The sequence below is a fragment of the Solanum lycopersicum genome, chromosome 7, assembly GCF_036512215.1.
Source record: "Solanum lycopersicum chromosome 7, SLM_r2.1".
NCBI classification, from domain to species: domain Eukaryota; kingdom Viridiplantae; phylum Streptophyta; class Magnoliopsida; order Solanales; family Solanaceae; genus Solanum; species Solanum lycopersicum.
In genome coordinates this window covers 63,019,705-63,034,813 of record NC_090806.1, presented here as the reverse complement: position 1 = coordinate 63,034,813, position 15,109 = coordinate 63,019,705, and the positions used below count along the sequence as shown (strand labels likewise).

The following is a 15,109-nucleotide window of genomic DNA, read 5'->3' as shown; positions in this document are numbered from 1 at the left end:
ATACTAGTTCTCGAATACGTGCGTTGCACGTATATTTCACTTTAAGTAATTTTTTTAAGAAAATAATGAGTTGTATAGATTTGAAAGGGCAGATTACTTTTTGTCTGATTTAAACTTTTGAGTCATTTCTTTTTTGAATTCAACATACATAATTAGTAAAATATATGTATATTGAATGTAACATGACAAACTATTAAAATCAATGTTTTTCATGCATTGCACCACCATATTAAACTAATAACTTCAAAATTTTGATTAAACCTCTAAAGTATATAATCTCATATATAACTTTTTTTTTCTATAGTAATACATGCACTTACATATATTAAAGTGTAAGATAAATTAAAGAATAACAAAATAAAGACACAACAATTTTAACTAATTAATCAACATCACCTGATAGGTAAACTTCCACGAAATGGTTATTTGACATTGTTGCCTCAAATATGCAATCGGCTATAAGAATCTCAAGTTTTCAATCATATGATATAATTTGAATAGTAATACACTTATCTAAATTACTGTGCAAATCAATTGGTACTGCATCCTATGCTTTTTTTTAAAAAATGTTATGTGTATTTATATAAAACTTAATAGAGTACATGAAAAGTTTTCTAACGGATGAAAATTAAAAAAAATAACTAATTTAAAATTAATGGGATAAATGCATATATAATTATACAGTAAAAGATAAATTATACTAAGGGCTTGATAGATTCATGAACTTCACATTAATGTTTCATAATTTTCGGAAGTTGAAATGAAATTAAAATATTGAATAGAGGACAATTTTAGGAAGATGGAAAAGCTAGCAATTCCAAAACATTGAATATAGATTCCAAAACATTGAATATAGGCTGTTGTAATTTGAGTGATAAATTAAAATATTACTCCTATTTAATTAGATTGTGTAACAATTTAAATAATACTACTAATTAGATTAGTTATTTTTGTTTATTAAATATTTTTATTAAGTAAAAGCAAAAAAGTAATTCAACTTTGATAATCAAAATTCATTGAATCCCAAAATAAATATTAAACGAAAAAAATAATATTTTAAATAATTTCAAGAAAATAAATTAAGTTAGATATTTTAATTAAAAATTATTCTAAAGAAGTGGAAAAGTCATTAACATTTTGATTAAAATAATATAATTTAATAGTTAAATTAAATAGTTAAATATCTTTATAACATTTAAATTTATAATAACGGTAAAATCGTAATTCAACTTTTTAACTTTTTTGGTTCCCTCTTATAATAATATATGATTCTTTACTAATGCAGCTGAATTCAGAACTGTGATGGCATATACAGATGCACATTTCCATGATGTTGCCTTGAGGATATGAATTCTGATGCACTTTTGTCATGCAAAGGAAGTTAAAATGAAGGAAGCAATAGAACAATTTAACAATTGATGAAGCTACAGAAACACTCTTTCGACATATCAAACACCGCACAGCCTAAGAGCAAACATCAGAACACAGTACAGAAGTTGACAGGAACTAAACAGAAGGAATAGAACATATCAAAAGTGACGCTCAAGCAGGTTTGACAAGTCCTCGATTGTTAGTTTTCCTAAGGCCTCTGAAGAACCACCGACTGTCCTGCAATCAGAGGAAGAACAAACAGTTAGAGGGAAGAGAAAGAGCGGAGGATGGGAAGGTAGGAGCAAAGAAGTTATCTAATAACAATTTGCAAGGGAAATCATCAAAATGCTTTAACTATGTGATGACCGTAAGGAAAAGACACTTGCCCTTCAAAAAGAAATTTCTTCTTTTCTTGCAACTCTATGACGTTCTCTTCAATTGTATTCTCTATCACAAATCTCACAATCCTACAAAATAGAAGAAAATAATAAGCTCCATTCAATGGCCTCGAAAGTACAAGAAAGGCAAAACACACCAGACAGGTTTATATTGCCCTATTCGATGGATTCTATCTTGGGCTTGCTGCTCCACCGCAGGATTCCACCAAGGATCCATTAAGAAAACCTAGAAAGTTTCAAGAGATGAGCCATCTAACATTGAAATATGTTGTGTGCTTATTCAACAGATAAATACGAGTCATAATAGTATCTTGAGCTGGTTCTTTGAGTGTGCAGAGAAGTGGAGTTAGGTATATCAAATGAACCAAATAAGAGGAAATATATTAGGAGGGCAACACTAGATCCTTACATTTGATGCAACTGTAAGATTGAGAGCAACAGCTCCAGCTTTTAAACTCATAAGTAGTATCCTGCAATCTGAATCCTCAGTGAATTTGTTTACTGCAGCATCTCTTGCGGCAATAGACATCGATCCAACTAATTGAACACAATTGATGCCCGACAGCTGAATACACATAATACAAGCTTTTTATTTATTAGTCTGAGAAGAGGAATGGAAAGTAGGAAGGAGAAAGTATATCTTACATTAAGAGAATACTGTATCAGATCTAAAAACGAAGTGAACTGGCTAAAAACTATTCCTTTTGCAGAACCGTCCCTTTCAACCATGAACCTAATTTCTTCCCTCTACATTCAATAAAATTAAAAGTGAGCATCAAGAATGTATTTAGCAATATTATTCACAAGTAGAAGAATCAAAGAGTTAAGGGCAACGCCAATAAAATTAACAAGACTGAGATTCTTCAATACTTGTTCCACTGACTGGGACACATCACACAACTAGTTTTAAAAGCAGTTTGACGTTCTTCCACATAATGAAGAGCCAAGATCATGAGCTCACACCCCTTGGGTTAGAAATTATCTTAGTATATGATGATATGACATGACATCGCTTTCTCTCTTTGTAAAAGGGAAAGAAATCCGTAAGGCAAAGAAGAAAAGCAAACAGAGCAGAATATGGTGATAGTGTAGAATGCAATTGCATACCAAAGCATCTATTTTAGTGCTCGTTTGAAATTTATCAAGCTGAATTCTGTTCAATATACTTGAGGACCTAAACTCTTTGACAGTAGGTTTAGAATTAGAATCCCCCTTATCATTATTTGCAGTGAAGTCAAATTTGAGGGGTTTGGTACATGAAGGGCATGCTATTTTCTCCACACTGTCAGCTACGTCTATCAAACATGCCTTGCAAAACACGTGCCTGCAGGAAGTAACCTGCAACAATCAAAAAGAGATGCACAGTTCAAAGAAGACTGTCTAATTTAGAAGTACTTGAAGGTGCTTGAATGGCTAACATAAAAATAATTTAATAAATGCAAAAAAGAGAGAGCTATAAAATTGACAATGAGCAATTGAAAGGTGCATGAAGTTTCTGAATTTGTTTCTTTCCTTTTCTTCTCTCTTTTCTTATTTCTTGGTTTGGGAGGAGGGAGTGGGTAGAGGTGCGCAAACTCACTACTAGATCTTCCACTGCATCATGACATAGGTCACATAATTTTTCAACATCTTCAGCCTCTTTGTTTCCACTAGCCAATTCTTTTCTAGAGTACATTACAAGGTAACGATGATCAGCTGCCTGCCGATTAAAGAAAGACATTATATTAGTCAGGCATTTTCTGCAATCAAATTTGGCTGATGACCCATAGTTCAAATGAAGCAAAAGAAAGGCCAGTATTTGTATTTGCGCTCATATAATAGGAGGACAAGAAAACTAGAGGCAGACACTTCAAAATAAAGTTGTAAGAGGAGTAGGAATGTAGGTACCTGCCGTAGGCGCGTGATCATAGCAAAAATGTGACCATAGTTATTCATCAGAGTTCCATCCTCTACATATCTGCACCAAAATACAAAATGTGATACGGTTATAAATAAAAATGTCCTTGATCCCTTACTTTTTGGCAGGTATGGCACAAATGATTAAGAATTTTATGGGAAGAAAAAGATGTATAAGATTTAAGTTAAAAACCAAGATACTAACCCAATATGTTCAATAACTACTTAAGAACAAGCAATTATAGGAAACAGATTTAATGCATTTAATCCATGGATAAGCAAGAGAACGGGATACACAGCAAAAAAATAATAATTATAGAGCCAGCAAATTGGTGCAGCTGGAGCCAAGAAAGTGGACTTGCAAGGAATAAGAGCTCAAGTTTGAAAAATACCTCTTGAGCAGTTCTCGACTTCTATTGTGCAATGACTTGTAGTAGTTAAATTCATCCACATCCAAAGAATCTTTTCTTATTATAACCTGAACCCAAAAATAATAACCAATAATAGAAGATTCTTATCGAAATTGAAGCACACGACACTACTGCAAGACAGAACTTACAGTCTTTGTGGGAAGTGAAAGATCAACAACTCTTTCCTTTTTGGTACGTCTTAGCATTATGCTTTTCAGAATTTTGTGCTTCAAAAAAACCATAGCATCTCCACCGTCATTCTTGTGTCCCATAATCCTTAAAGGTTTTTCAATATACTAGAAAAAAGAAAAAAGAAGATGTTTCAACTTTACTATGTCAGCAAAAAGATGAACCTCATAAATTGTTAACTTACTTTATTCCACCAGAGGAAGTGGCGTGCACGTCGGCAAGTCTGGGGATGGCACTGTGGGCATTTATCAGAGGAGCTGTAGAATTTATCAAAGAGCACAAGATATTTCATAAATAACATTGCTTGAGAAGCAAAAGTATAACAATATAAAGTAAAATAGATTTTGAGCCATTGTGTCTTTCATACTAAGGGATAGGAACAAGGATTTAAAAAAAGAATATTTGTGTCTACCTTAAATCAAGTCCGCTGCAATTACAATTTTGGCAAAAGTAATAAGCATAAGGAGTAACTTGTAAGAATCGGACCTGTATAGAAGTAAATAATGTAATTAACCTCAGAACTATTAAAAGTAAAGAAAATGTAGTGAAACCAGCAAAAATTAACTTACAAGTACGTACAATTCTCCAATGTGGTTTTGCAGGGGTGTACCAGTTAAGGCCCACTTATAAAAAGATTCTAAAGCAAGAACCACTTTTGTGGTGGTGGTGCTTATAGATTTGACATGATGAGCCTATGCCACAGAAGCTCAATCAGTTAAGAAAATTGCAGATGAAATTTAGTAGTTCACATGACACTACATGCAGCATTGTTCACCATGAAGATAGAAAATAGATGAAATGCAAAGCAAAGAACTATAGTTCACCATGTAGATAGAAAATAGATGAAATGCAAAGCAAAGAACTATAGGACATTTTGCTGAGTTTTAATAGCTGAAACATCATGGACATATTTACACCTACACTATTCAGCAGTTAACTGTATAGGTTTCTTCGAAATCACCACAAGATTCTTCACATTCTAATAAACATCATAGCTGCTATGACACTATCCAGCAGTTAACGGCATAGGTTTTTTCATACCAATCTCCACATTTACGACTCTAACAACATGACTTGAAAAACTGGCATTTATAAGAAAAAGGTTGTATAAACAGCAAATGAACCAAGAACGCTTTCAAACCTCCGATACTACAAAATAGAGAAAACAACAACATAATGCATGACTTGCCTCATCCAAAATGATACGATCCCACTTCACTGAATGCAGAATTGACTTCCTTCTGGACACATCTTCACCAACACTGACCGAATTATCAATAGAACCATCGTCACACAATTTTGAGTTGTTGCTCTTCTGCTTTGACTTTTTTGGCCTATAGTCAGCCAGGATAGTGGAGTAGGTAGTAATGACAAAATCATACTCCTCCAGGTTGGATGTAAATTTTCCCCTGTTTGTGCCATGATAAAGAAGAGTTTTGTTGCTTTCTTTAGTTGTGCAACGTTCAATCTCTCGAAGCCATTGAGATGCTCCAATCACAGGACATACAACAAGAGTTCCTTTTACTGTTGGGAGTTCCTGGGAAGTACCAGGTGAAGACAACAATATACTGGAACCATTAGTTGCTTTCTTTAAATCGCGTTGAGCAAGCACAAGTGCTATGGCTTGAAGCGTCTTCCCCATTCCCATTTCATCAGCAAGAATACCCCCCTTGCATGCAGATTCTTCTTGCTTTATTGACCAAGCCAACCATTCCTTTTGGTACCTCAAAAGCGGCAAGATCAAATCCGATGGTGGCTCAGCAGTTTCAGCAAGCGAGATGTTATCAGAATTATCTGAATAAATCCTTAAGAATGACTTCATCCATTTCTTCTTCCACTGTCTCCCATTTCAAAACTGATCCTCTTACAGTTTGTCTCGAGTCACGGTGAATTTTCCTCAAACGGGCACGGAGTCTTCGGCCCGAATCCGTACCTTCACCCCTTTCGTCTTCAGTAAAACAAGAACGATTATCAATTTAACTAGAAAATTACACACGCTATTCATAGCATTTAACATTTCAATATAAGAAATTTGATAGCAATAGGAGAAAATCAAAGATAACAGTCACCATTAGGGCATTCTAATTTACACATTTCAAAATCATCCAATTTTACATCAGAAAATCAACATCTTCAGAAGAATAAAACAAAGACGAAGACGAAGTTGAAGAACCTGGAATTCGAAGATCCATTTTTCGAGAAAGCAGAGAGAAATTAAGAAGCTGAGTTGAAAAATTGAGCGGGAAGGACTATTTATAGAGAGCACAATTGAAATTAATCTAACTGATTAACAAATTAAAACCGCCATAAACTAATTTGATGACGTGTCAAAAGTTGCTGATATGTCAAATGAGCTGGATAATGAATGGTTTGATTAGTTTTTTTTTTTTTTTTAAGACTTTGATATCGTTGTTAAAAAAATTCTTCTTGAATTTTGACAAATTGATAACGGGGCTTTTGGAATAGGTATATCTTTTATTTTATTTTTAATCCTTATTGATAGAAGTTAATTTGCTTAACGATTTAACTAAAAAGTATGGCCACGTGGGTGCAATATATTGTGTTGGACACTATAATTTTTCTAAAATTCATTTTTAATTTATAAACACTTTTATATATTTTTGTACAAGGTTAATACATTACTTAATTACCGCAAGTGAATAATATTTGTATAAACACGGCTGTAAAAGAAATCTTTTTGGCTATGCAGGTATCAACTGAAAATATTGCTACGTGTTGTGTTGACAGTATATATAATTTTTTAAAATATTATAATAATACAAATGATTTATTTCATCAAATAATTATACAATTGAAAATGGTTAAGACAATTTTTTCAATTACATATTTATCATCTAAATTGTAGCGAGAGATTTTTTTATTAATTATTAAATCGTAATTTTTAAATTTAACCTACGTCGTGTATTTCCTATTCAATCAACAACTTATAAGACAAAATAGAGAAAAATGAAATCAACTTATAAGACAAAATAGAGAAAAATGAAATGAAGACGAGCCGAATCTTAGAAAAAAGAGATATCACCAATGGTGCATTGAATCCGGCAACAAAGAAAAAGTAAAGTTGCAAATGAACGAATTAAGTAGTTCAAAAGTTGATTAAGACATCGACAAAAGGATTTTTAGTTCTAATTGGACTAGTTATGAGATAATTTAGTAACCTCAATTACCACACAACTACACAAAATAATAATGATCTATTGATAAATCTTGGTAATAAACTGTCATTTTCATAGCAACAAAGAAAAAATCACAAAACCTTTTCCAAATTTAATATTTTACACAGAGATTAATGGTTAGATTTGAATCTTTGAAGGCAACCCATCCTATATATTGATGGGAGGACACCACAACATGAACAATAGCCAATTATTTTTCACAGCTTTTTATTTTTTTGACATTTTTCTTTTATTTTATCTAATAAAGCCAATTAATATTTAAGTTTGACTTATTTTATTTATTGCAATCAACAAAAATAAATAAACGTGACTATCAGATAGTATTCTATATCACATATTACTTTTTTATTTGTTTATAGTCTAGACTAGACTATAATAATTTTTTTCTTGAATTAGTTAGATTGAAAATTTCTCCATATATATTCAAAATATTAATCTATCACAAAAGTATTTGTGTTCATCAAGATAAATTTAAATTACATAGTTCACAATTCATCTATACATATAGTTGAAAATATGTAATATTTTTATTTATCTAATATAAATTTTACTATAAACCTGTGTTATGCCTTTTATTTAAACTTGTGCTCCATCTCTTTTTATAATTTCTATACTTATCACGTTAGTTTTATTTGCATTAATATTGTGTAAACGTTTATTTCTTTAGCAGAAAAAGTTATGTTAAATTAAACGTATGAACTAATTTAACCATTTTTTTCATTAAATTTGTAATCTTTATATTTGTAATAACTCATATAATTTGAAATGAACGAAGTAATATATATAGCATGTGATGAGATAAATTCACCATGTGTTTTTTTTTATAAGAACGGAAGAATTTTATTTATCAATAATAACTTTATCCATACAAAAAAGAAACTAATCTGTATGGTGTAGTTTCCACATCAACTCTTTCAACTGCGTGCGGATGAAACAAACAAAGGACATGCATAAAATAATATAGGGCTAGTAGATATACTACTGGACAAAATTTATCTATATCGGCTGTTTATATCAAGTCAATACATGCATTTTATGTGTTTAAATTTATAGTTTCATTTTATTTTATTATACCAAATAGTAATGCATTTTGTATTGGCTCCGTATAAACACTCAGTGCAGATAAGTTTTTTCCTCTTTATTAACCTCCCTTGATATGTGCTCCATTGATGATCCCTCCATTTGTTTTAGCTATGATCTTCAGTCCGTGTACGTATAGTTAATTTACAAACGCATTAATTTTATCCTAATAAATAATAATCTCCAAGAACTTATATCAATTATAGTTTACTGAAGTGAATTTTGTATCATTTACCAAAATCCTTTCTACATTTCATGTATTAAAAGCTCAAAATCGTGTCACTAGAAAAAATATTTTCTTTTTTCAAAATAAAAATAAAATAATAATATTGCACGCTTATTGAAAATTTTAACACAATTTGTATTTATTCTATCCTATAGTATTCGGCAATATATATGTTACGTAGAAGACTAAAATTCAATTGACAAAATGTCAGAGCAATGTACGCCATAACGCAGATTAAATTAATGTTGAAAATTACGTTAGTGATCTTAGAAAATAAATGAAAGTGCTTCAACAAGTTGGACTGAACAATATGTCAAAATATTGGAATTCTAATGAAGATGTGTGAAAAGTACCAACAAGTTGCAATTTTCACGTCAAATCATGCATGATGAATTTTAAGATATTAAAACATTTAGTCAAGATTCAATAAAATGAGACAAAGACACAAACATTTCACATTAAAACGTGACTGAGCTAGGCAATAGTATTATGTATACGACTATTTTCCAGTTGAACATAAATCCAATATATGACCATAGGAAAACAAAATATCATCATTTTACGGTGAAAAATTCTCTAGTTATTAAAAGAAATGTGAATATATATATTTCTAAGTTCGGAGCCAAAGGGATAAAAACAAATTGTCAAAAAATTTTAAAAGTGCACATCATATTTTTATTTAAACAAAGGACAAAATTGCTGTTACCAAAGTGATTTTTCCTCTGAACAGCGATTTTCTCTCAAATTGCTTTTTCTTTTTTCACTAATATCGCTGCAGTAGCAGTGTTTTCACAAAATTTTTTTAAAATTTTGTTTTCGCTAGGACAGCGTTTTACATAAATTTTCTTTTTCAAAAAGCCTGTTTTTTACTTTTAACTGCCTTGGTAGCGTCTTTTCCTGGATTTATTTTTCTTTTCCTTAATTTTTTTCAAAATCGCGTTTTATTAAAAAATAAAATCCCGCTTCCGAATAAATATAAATTTCAGGCTGCCAAGGCAGCAGTTCTTTTTTGAAAAAATAATAAATTAAGTACAGGAATGAAAAAAAGAAAGAAAGAAAATTAAGTAAAATGCTGCAGATTTCCTTTTTTTTAAAAAATTATTTATAAAAAACTGCTAAAGCAGCGTTTTCATGAGAAGAAAGTGTTAAATTTTTTTTTTTTTTATGAAAATGCTATTATAGCAACGATATTAGGGAAAAAAATATTTTTTTTGAGAAAATTGTTGCTCGGATAGTGATTTCGATTTTTAATTTAAACGGAGTAAATGGCATTCATAACTGTCAGAGAGAAAGCGCTTTGGTAGTAGCGGTTTTTTTAGTCTAAAAAATATTACAGAAAAGAGCCTAAAATACTTTTGAATATCCACCTTTGAGTTCAAAATTGACCATTTATTTAACGATTTTAAATTTAAACTATTTAAATATTTGCTCAACTATTGGTTATAATTTAATTTATTTGTATCATTTATAAACTAACCCACTACCCACCCATTACTAACTAAACCCCACTCAATTAATAATCCAACTATAATATCAAAATCGTCATAAACACTACTAAAACACGATGAAATTATAGATTCCTGAAAATGACATTCAAAATTATCCGAGTCTGATTCGAAGCCCAAATTAAATTTATGTTGAGCCGCTTATTTAGGAGGACACTTTCAATGGGATTCTCTTTCAAGATTAAATTAGAAACTTACAGTTGAAGGTAAAGAAGTAATACATCCCGAATTAATTCATGCACTTTTTAAATATAGTTTTATAAATATTTATGATTTGTTTTAAAACTTTTAATATATTATTTTGAAAAAAAGTTATCTATGAAGTAACATCACATAATTGAGACGTAAGAATAATTAAGATGCACATAGTCAGACTTTTAAGTTTATCGGTAATTTTTATTTAGACACTTGAATGTATGATAATTTACTTCTATAGATATTTTCATCTCAAATTTTTTAAAACATTCAATTAACAATATATTTTCTGTTGTTGCATTAATAATGTAATGGGTTTATTAATTTGGAGGGTTTAATTAGTAATGGGTGGGTAGTGGATTGATTTATAAATTATACTAATAAGTTAAATTATAACAAATAGTTGAGTGCCACGTATTTAAAAAAATATTTAAATTGTTTAAATATAAAACCGTTAAATAAGTGGTCAATTTTGAACCAAAAGGTGGATGACAAGGGTATTTTTGACCCAATAGGTGGGTGAGAAGGGTATTTTGGAGCCAACAGGTGGATGGAGGGTAATTTTGTACCATTTTCAATACTTTGAGGATATTTTAGGCCCTTTTTCGAAAAAAATATGATATGTCCTTTAGAAATTTTTAACATTTCTTTTTGCTCTTTTGGCTTCGAATCATATATTTCTTGTGTTTAACAGTATATATACCAAGTCCTACGAACAACTGGTCAAAGTAATTACAGAGACGGATTTAGAATTAGGAGATTGGGGTTCACAATTTAATATATATAATTTTTTTAATTTCCTAATAGAAAATAAAGTCTACAAAAAAGCTAGTGAATTCGTTCGATCTTATGAAACTCCACCTCCGAAGCAAAAGCCAATTGCATGCTTAGTTTGTCCAAAATGACATTGAATTTATTTACATACTTTCAAAATAGATATCATCATTCGTTTCTAGATAGCAAATTTAATTGATTTTCAAAGTTAATTTGATATTTTTAAAATTAAGATTTAAATATTTAAAAAGTGACAAAATTATACGAAATATACTATAAATTAAAAAAGTTTCTCATATTGATATTATGAAAAAATAAATCTTAAAATTCGCATGTATATTGTTTGACTTTTCTAAAAGGGAAAATACATAAAATCTCCCTCAAACTTGTCAGTAAAACTCACTTTAGCACTGTAATTTTACGAATGTTGAAGTACCCCCTTAAAGAACTTTCAGGTGAATTAAATACAACTTTATATATACAATGCCTATTTCATGGTTGGGAGGTGATATACACGCGACCACTCAGCACCACCTCAGTGACAAGTTGACAACATGTCAATGGTGAAAAAATTTAGTTTTATTTTCTTTTTTCTTTATCCATTTCATATTTTCTTTTTCATTTTTTTCTTCCATACAATTTCTTGTTCTCATTTTCAGTGTTGCTCGTCTCCTTCGTCGTCCCATTTCTCCATTACAATGCTAAAATTAAAAGTTCCCTAGATAGAAAGCTAACACAAACAACATGATTTTCTAATAATTTAACGAATATTGTGTGTCAAACAGAGAAATATATTTGAAACTAGAGTTGCTAGAGCTTCGATGGCAATTGTCGGAGTCATTGTTGTTATAATAAATTTAAGATTAACCGATCTGAAGGTTTTCGAACCTTTTATCGTGGAGCTTCAATGGCAATTATCGAAGTTATTATTGTTGTAATAGACTTAAGATTGACAGATCTAAAGGTTTTCACACCTTTTACCATGGTTGCGGAAAAAATGAATACACATAAAAGTATTTTGCCTTTCTAAAACAAAAATTATGGCAAATATTTTAGAACGAAGAGAATTATAGATTGAGCATAAAATAAAAATTATGGCAAATATTTTAAAACTAAGAGAAATATAAATTGAGCTTGCTACTGTTTCTAATCATGGCCATAATTTCAGAGGCACAATGTGAACATTGACTCAAATAAACAAGATTGTCCATATAGTTTGATATTATTTGAGAGGAGATAAATGGCAAGACATGAGGCACACGTACGTGGGCTTTTGAAGGGAGTATAACCAAACTATTGTAGTCATTCTCCACAGGTATGTCGCATGTGTATATGATATTTAGTACTTAAATTAGATAACATTAATTTGATATTTTAAATAAAAAAAAATTATATATTCAAAAATTATATGAAAAGTATGATAAATTTCAATTTTTTGCATATAGATCAATATGATAAAAAAAAATACTTCGAACAATTTTAGTCAAAATTCTTATCGTTTGATTCTAAAAAAGAAAATCATCACAATTAAAAGTAAACGGATGAAATAGTGGAATTTCTCCAAAATTTTTACAAAATCATACATATATCATTTTTTAGGAGACACAATATTTATAATACCTTCAGGGCCTTTTTCTAATAGTTTTTTTTTCTAATATTTTGCTATAGTAATGCTTTGACTTTACTATTTTATATTATATGATATGACATCAACTACTTTCGTTGCCAAATAGTATAATGGAAGTACCCACGAATTACAGGGACGTACCAAGCATCCAACTTGTTGCTATTAATTTAGAGTGTTTCCACCACTCATATAATAGTGCGTATTGATGTCATTTACAAAATTATAATATCCATTAATAATTTACAAAAACCTACTTAATAATACCATTAGTAAAAAACTTATTTGACTAATAATTAATGACTTCCAATAAATTTGTTGATAATTTCGTAGATACGGATAATAAAAAGAATATCAAAACATGATACCTTTTTATATTAGTTAAAAATTATTTAGTTAAACCTAGTTTAAAAGGCTAGAAAATCGTTTACTCCCTCCTGTCAAAATTGAATCGAAATTAATATTCAGATTAAAAAATTTATTGGTTAGCAGTTTTGATAACGATTTTGAATTGTATATTTTATCGAGCTATCGATTCTTAACAGTTTGAAGTGTTTTCCTTAATGGGTTAATCAATAACCCGATAATAAATTAAATATTATATTTATATCATTTTGTATATAAAGTCCTTGACTTAGAGTTTGATTTTCTACTTTTATTTTTGGTTATCTCAAACTTTTGGTTATTCTACAATGTAAAAGTCTCTGTGTTTGAGCAAGATGTAACTTTTGAACTCATGTGCATGGTTCATTTGATTTGTCACCTTGTTTCTAAGTGTTTTCAATGTTTTTTTTGGGAAAATCCACAAGTACCTCCTCAACCTCTGTCTGAAATTTCAGAAACACACTTATCTTATTCTAAGGTCATTACCCTTTGAACTTATTTTATTCTACCACTTTTCGGCCTACGTGACAATAGCTTGGATAAAAAAGTCAACCAGCGTTGGGCCCACAAGATAGTGTCAGGTAGGATTATCAATAAAATAAGTTCAGAGGAACAATAGGACCTTAGTATAATATAAGTGTGTATCTGAGATTTCAGTAATAGGTTGAGGGAATACTTGTGCATTATCCTTTTTTTTCCAAATCTTAACGGTTAAAACTGATAGTCGAATAGATAACAATCAATAACCAATAAACTAATAACCGATAAGCCAATAATAATTCTATAATGGTTTAGCATCTCTACAAATTAAACCAATAACCAATAAGGCAAACCGATAAACTTCAAAATTGAACCGACCGGTATGCAGCCCTAACTCCCTCCATCCTAATTTATATGACATTTTTTGAATTTCTAGATTCAAACAAGTCTATCTTTGATCGTAAATTTTTTATATATCTTTTATATATTTTACATTATCATATTGTGACTTATTATACTTTTTTTATTAGTTTTAAAATATATGAATTTCATTTAATTTTTTTTGAAGATTACATATACAAATTCTAGATAAACTTGAATTATTTGACTCTCAAAAGAAAAACTCAAAGTGAATTTATTTCGAAAGAATTTTATTGATTTATTTTTACTTTTTTTTCGGCTTTCGTATTTTTACTTAAAATTATAAATTAGATACTTTACGGATGATATTTGTGGATTACTATTCATTAAATTGGCAAGTACAATCAATTCAAAGTTTCTGGAAGTTTATTAAAATCTTTGTAAAATTGATCATTACGAATATTGATTTGATTGACTTGTTTAATCATTTCATAGCCTATAATTTTTAAGTCTTTCTTAGGTCTAGTTTTATCATTATGGTAGAATTATTTTTCATAACCACACATTTACTATATGGGAATGATGATTAATTGAATATTTGATTAACCATATTGACCTCCTCATTTATTTAATTCACACCACAGGTCAGATTTCAATTATTATAGATACTATTTTGCCATTCTTCTAACAAAATGATTACTAGGACAACGTTCCTTTCTATCCTAATTACCCTAATTGAATAAAGTATCATCAGCCTCCACTACACACCTAAATGGAAAAAAAAACAACAAGAGAGGGGATTTCTATCTAACTCTCATTGTTTATTTTTTAATTCTATTATAATAAAAATAACTTTTAGCGATAAATAAATATATTATTAACGAAAGTGTTACGTAAATTTATTATTATTATTGAATTGTCATTAAATTCAGTATCGTTATTGGCTTCAAAGATATTTACAAAGAATACTAATTGTTCTTAACATACTCTCTCTATCCCTAATTACTTATCCTCTTTTTT

At 29.8% G+C, this 15,109-nt stretch overlaps 1 protein-coding gene across 1 annotated transcript; it reads right to left on the bottom strand.

The window, feature by feature from the left end:
* Window positions 1-1,296: 1,296 nt before the first annotated feature.
* LOC101254315 (putative DEXH helicase-like repair protein) lies at window positions 1,297-6,319 on the bottom strand. The gene is made up of 14 exons (XM_026032225.2): window positions 5,454-6,319; window positions 4,834-4,956; window positions 4,677-4,750; window positions 4,449-4,521; window positions 4,225-4,371; window positions 4,058-4,143; window positions 3,657-3,726; window positions 3,349-3,468; window positions 2,877-3,107; window positions 2,415-2,516; window positions 2,179-2,334; window positions 1,907-1,995; window positions 1,758-1,838; window positions 1,297-1,608 (listed from the first exon to the last, which is right to left on the bottom strand). The coding sequence occupies exons 1-14, from the start codon at window positions 6,084-6,086 to the stop codon at window positions 1,530-1,532; spliced, it is 2,064 nt and encodes a 687-aa protein (XP_025888010.1). The 5' UTR covers window positions 6,087-6,319; the 3' UTR covers window positions 1,297-1,529.
* Between the last annotated feature and the right edge of the window lie 8,790 nt (window positions 6,320-15,109).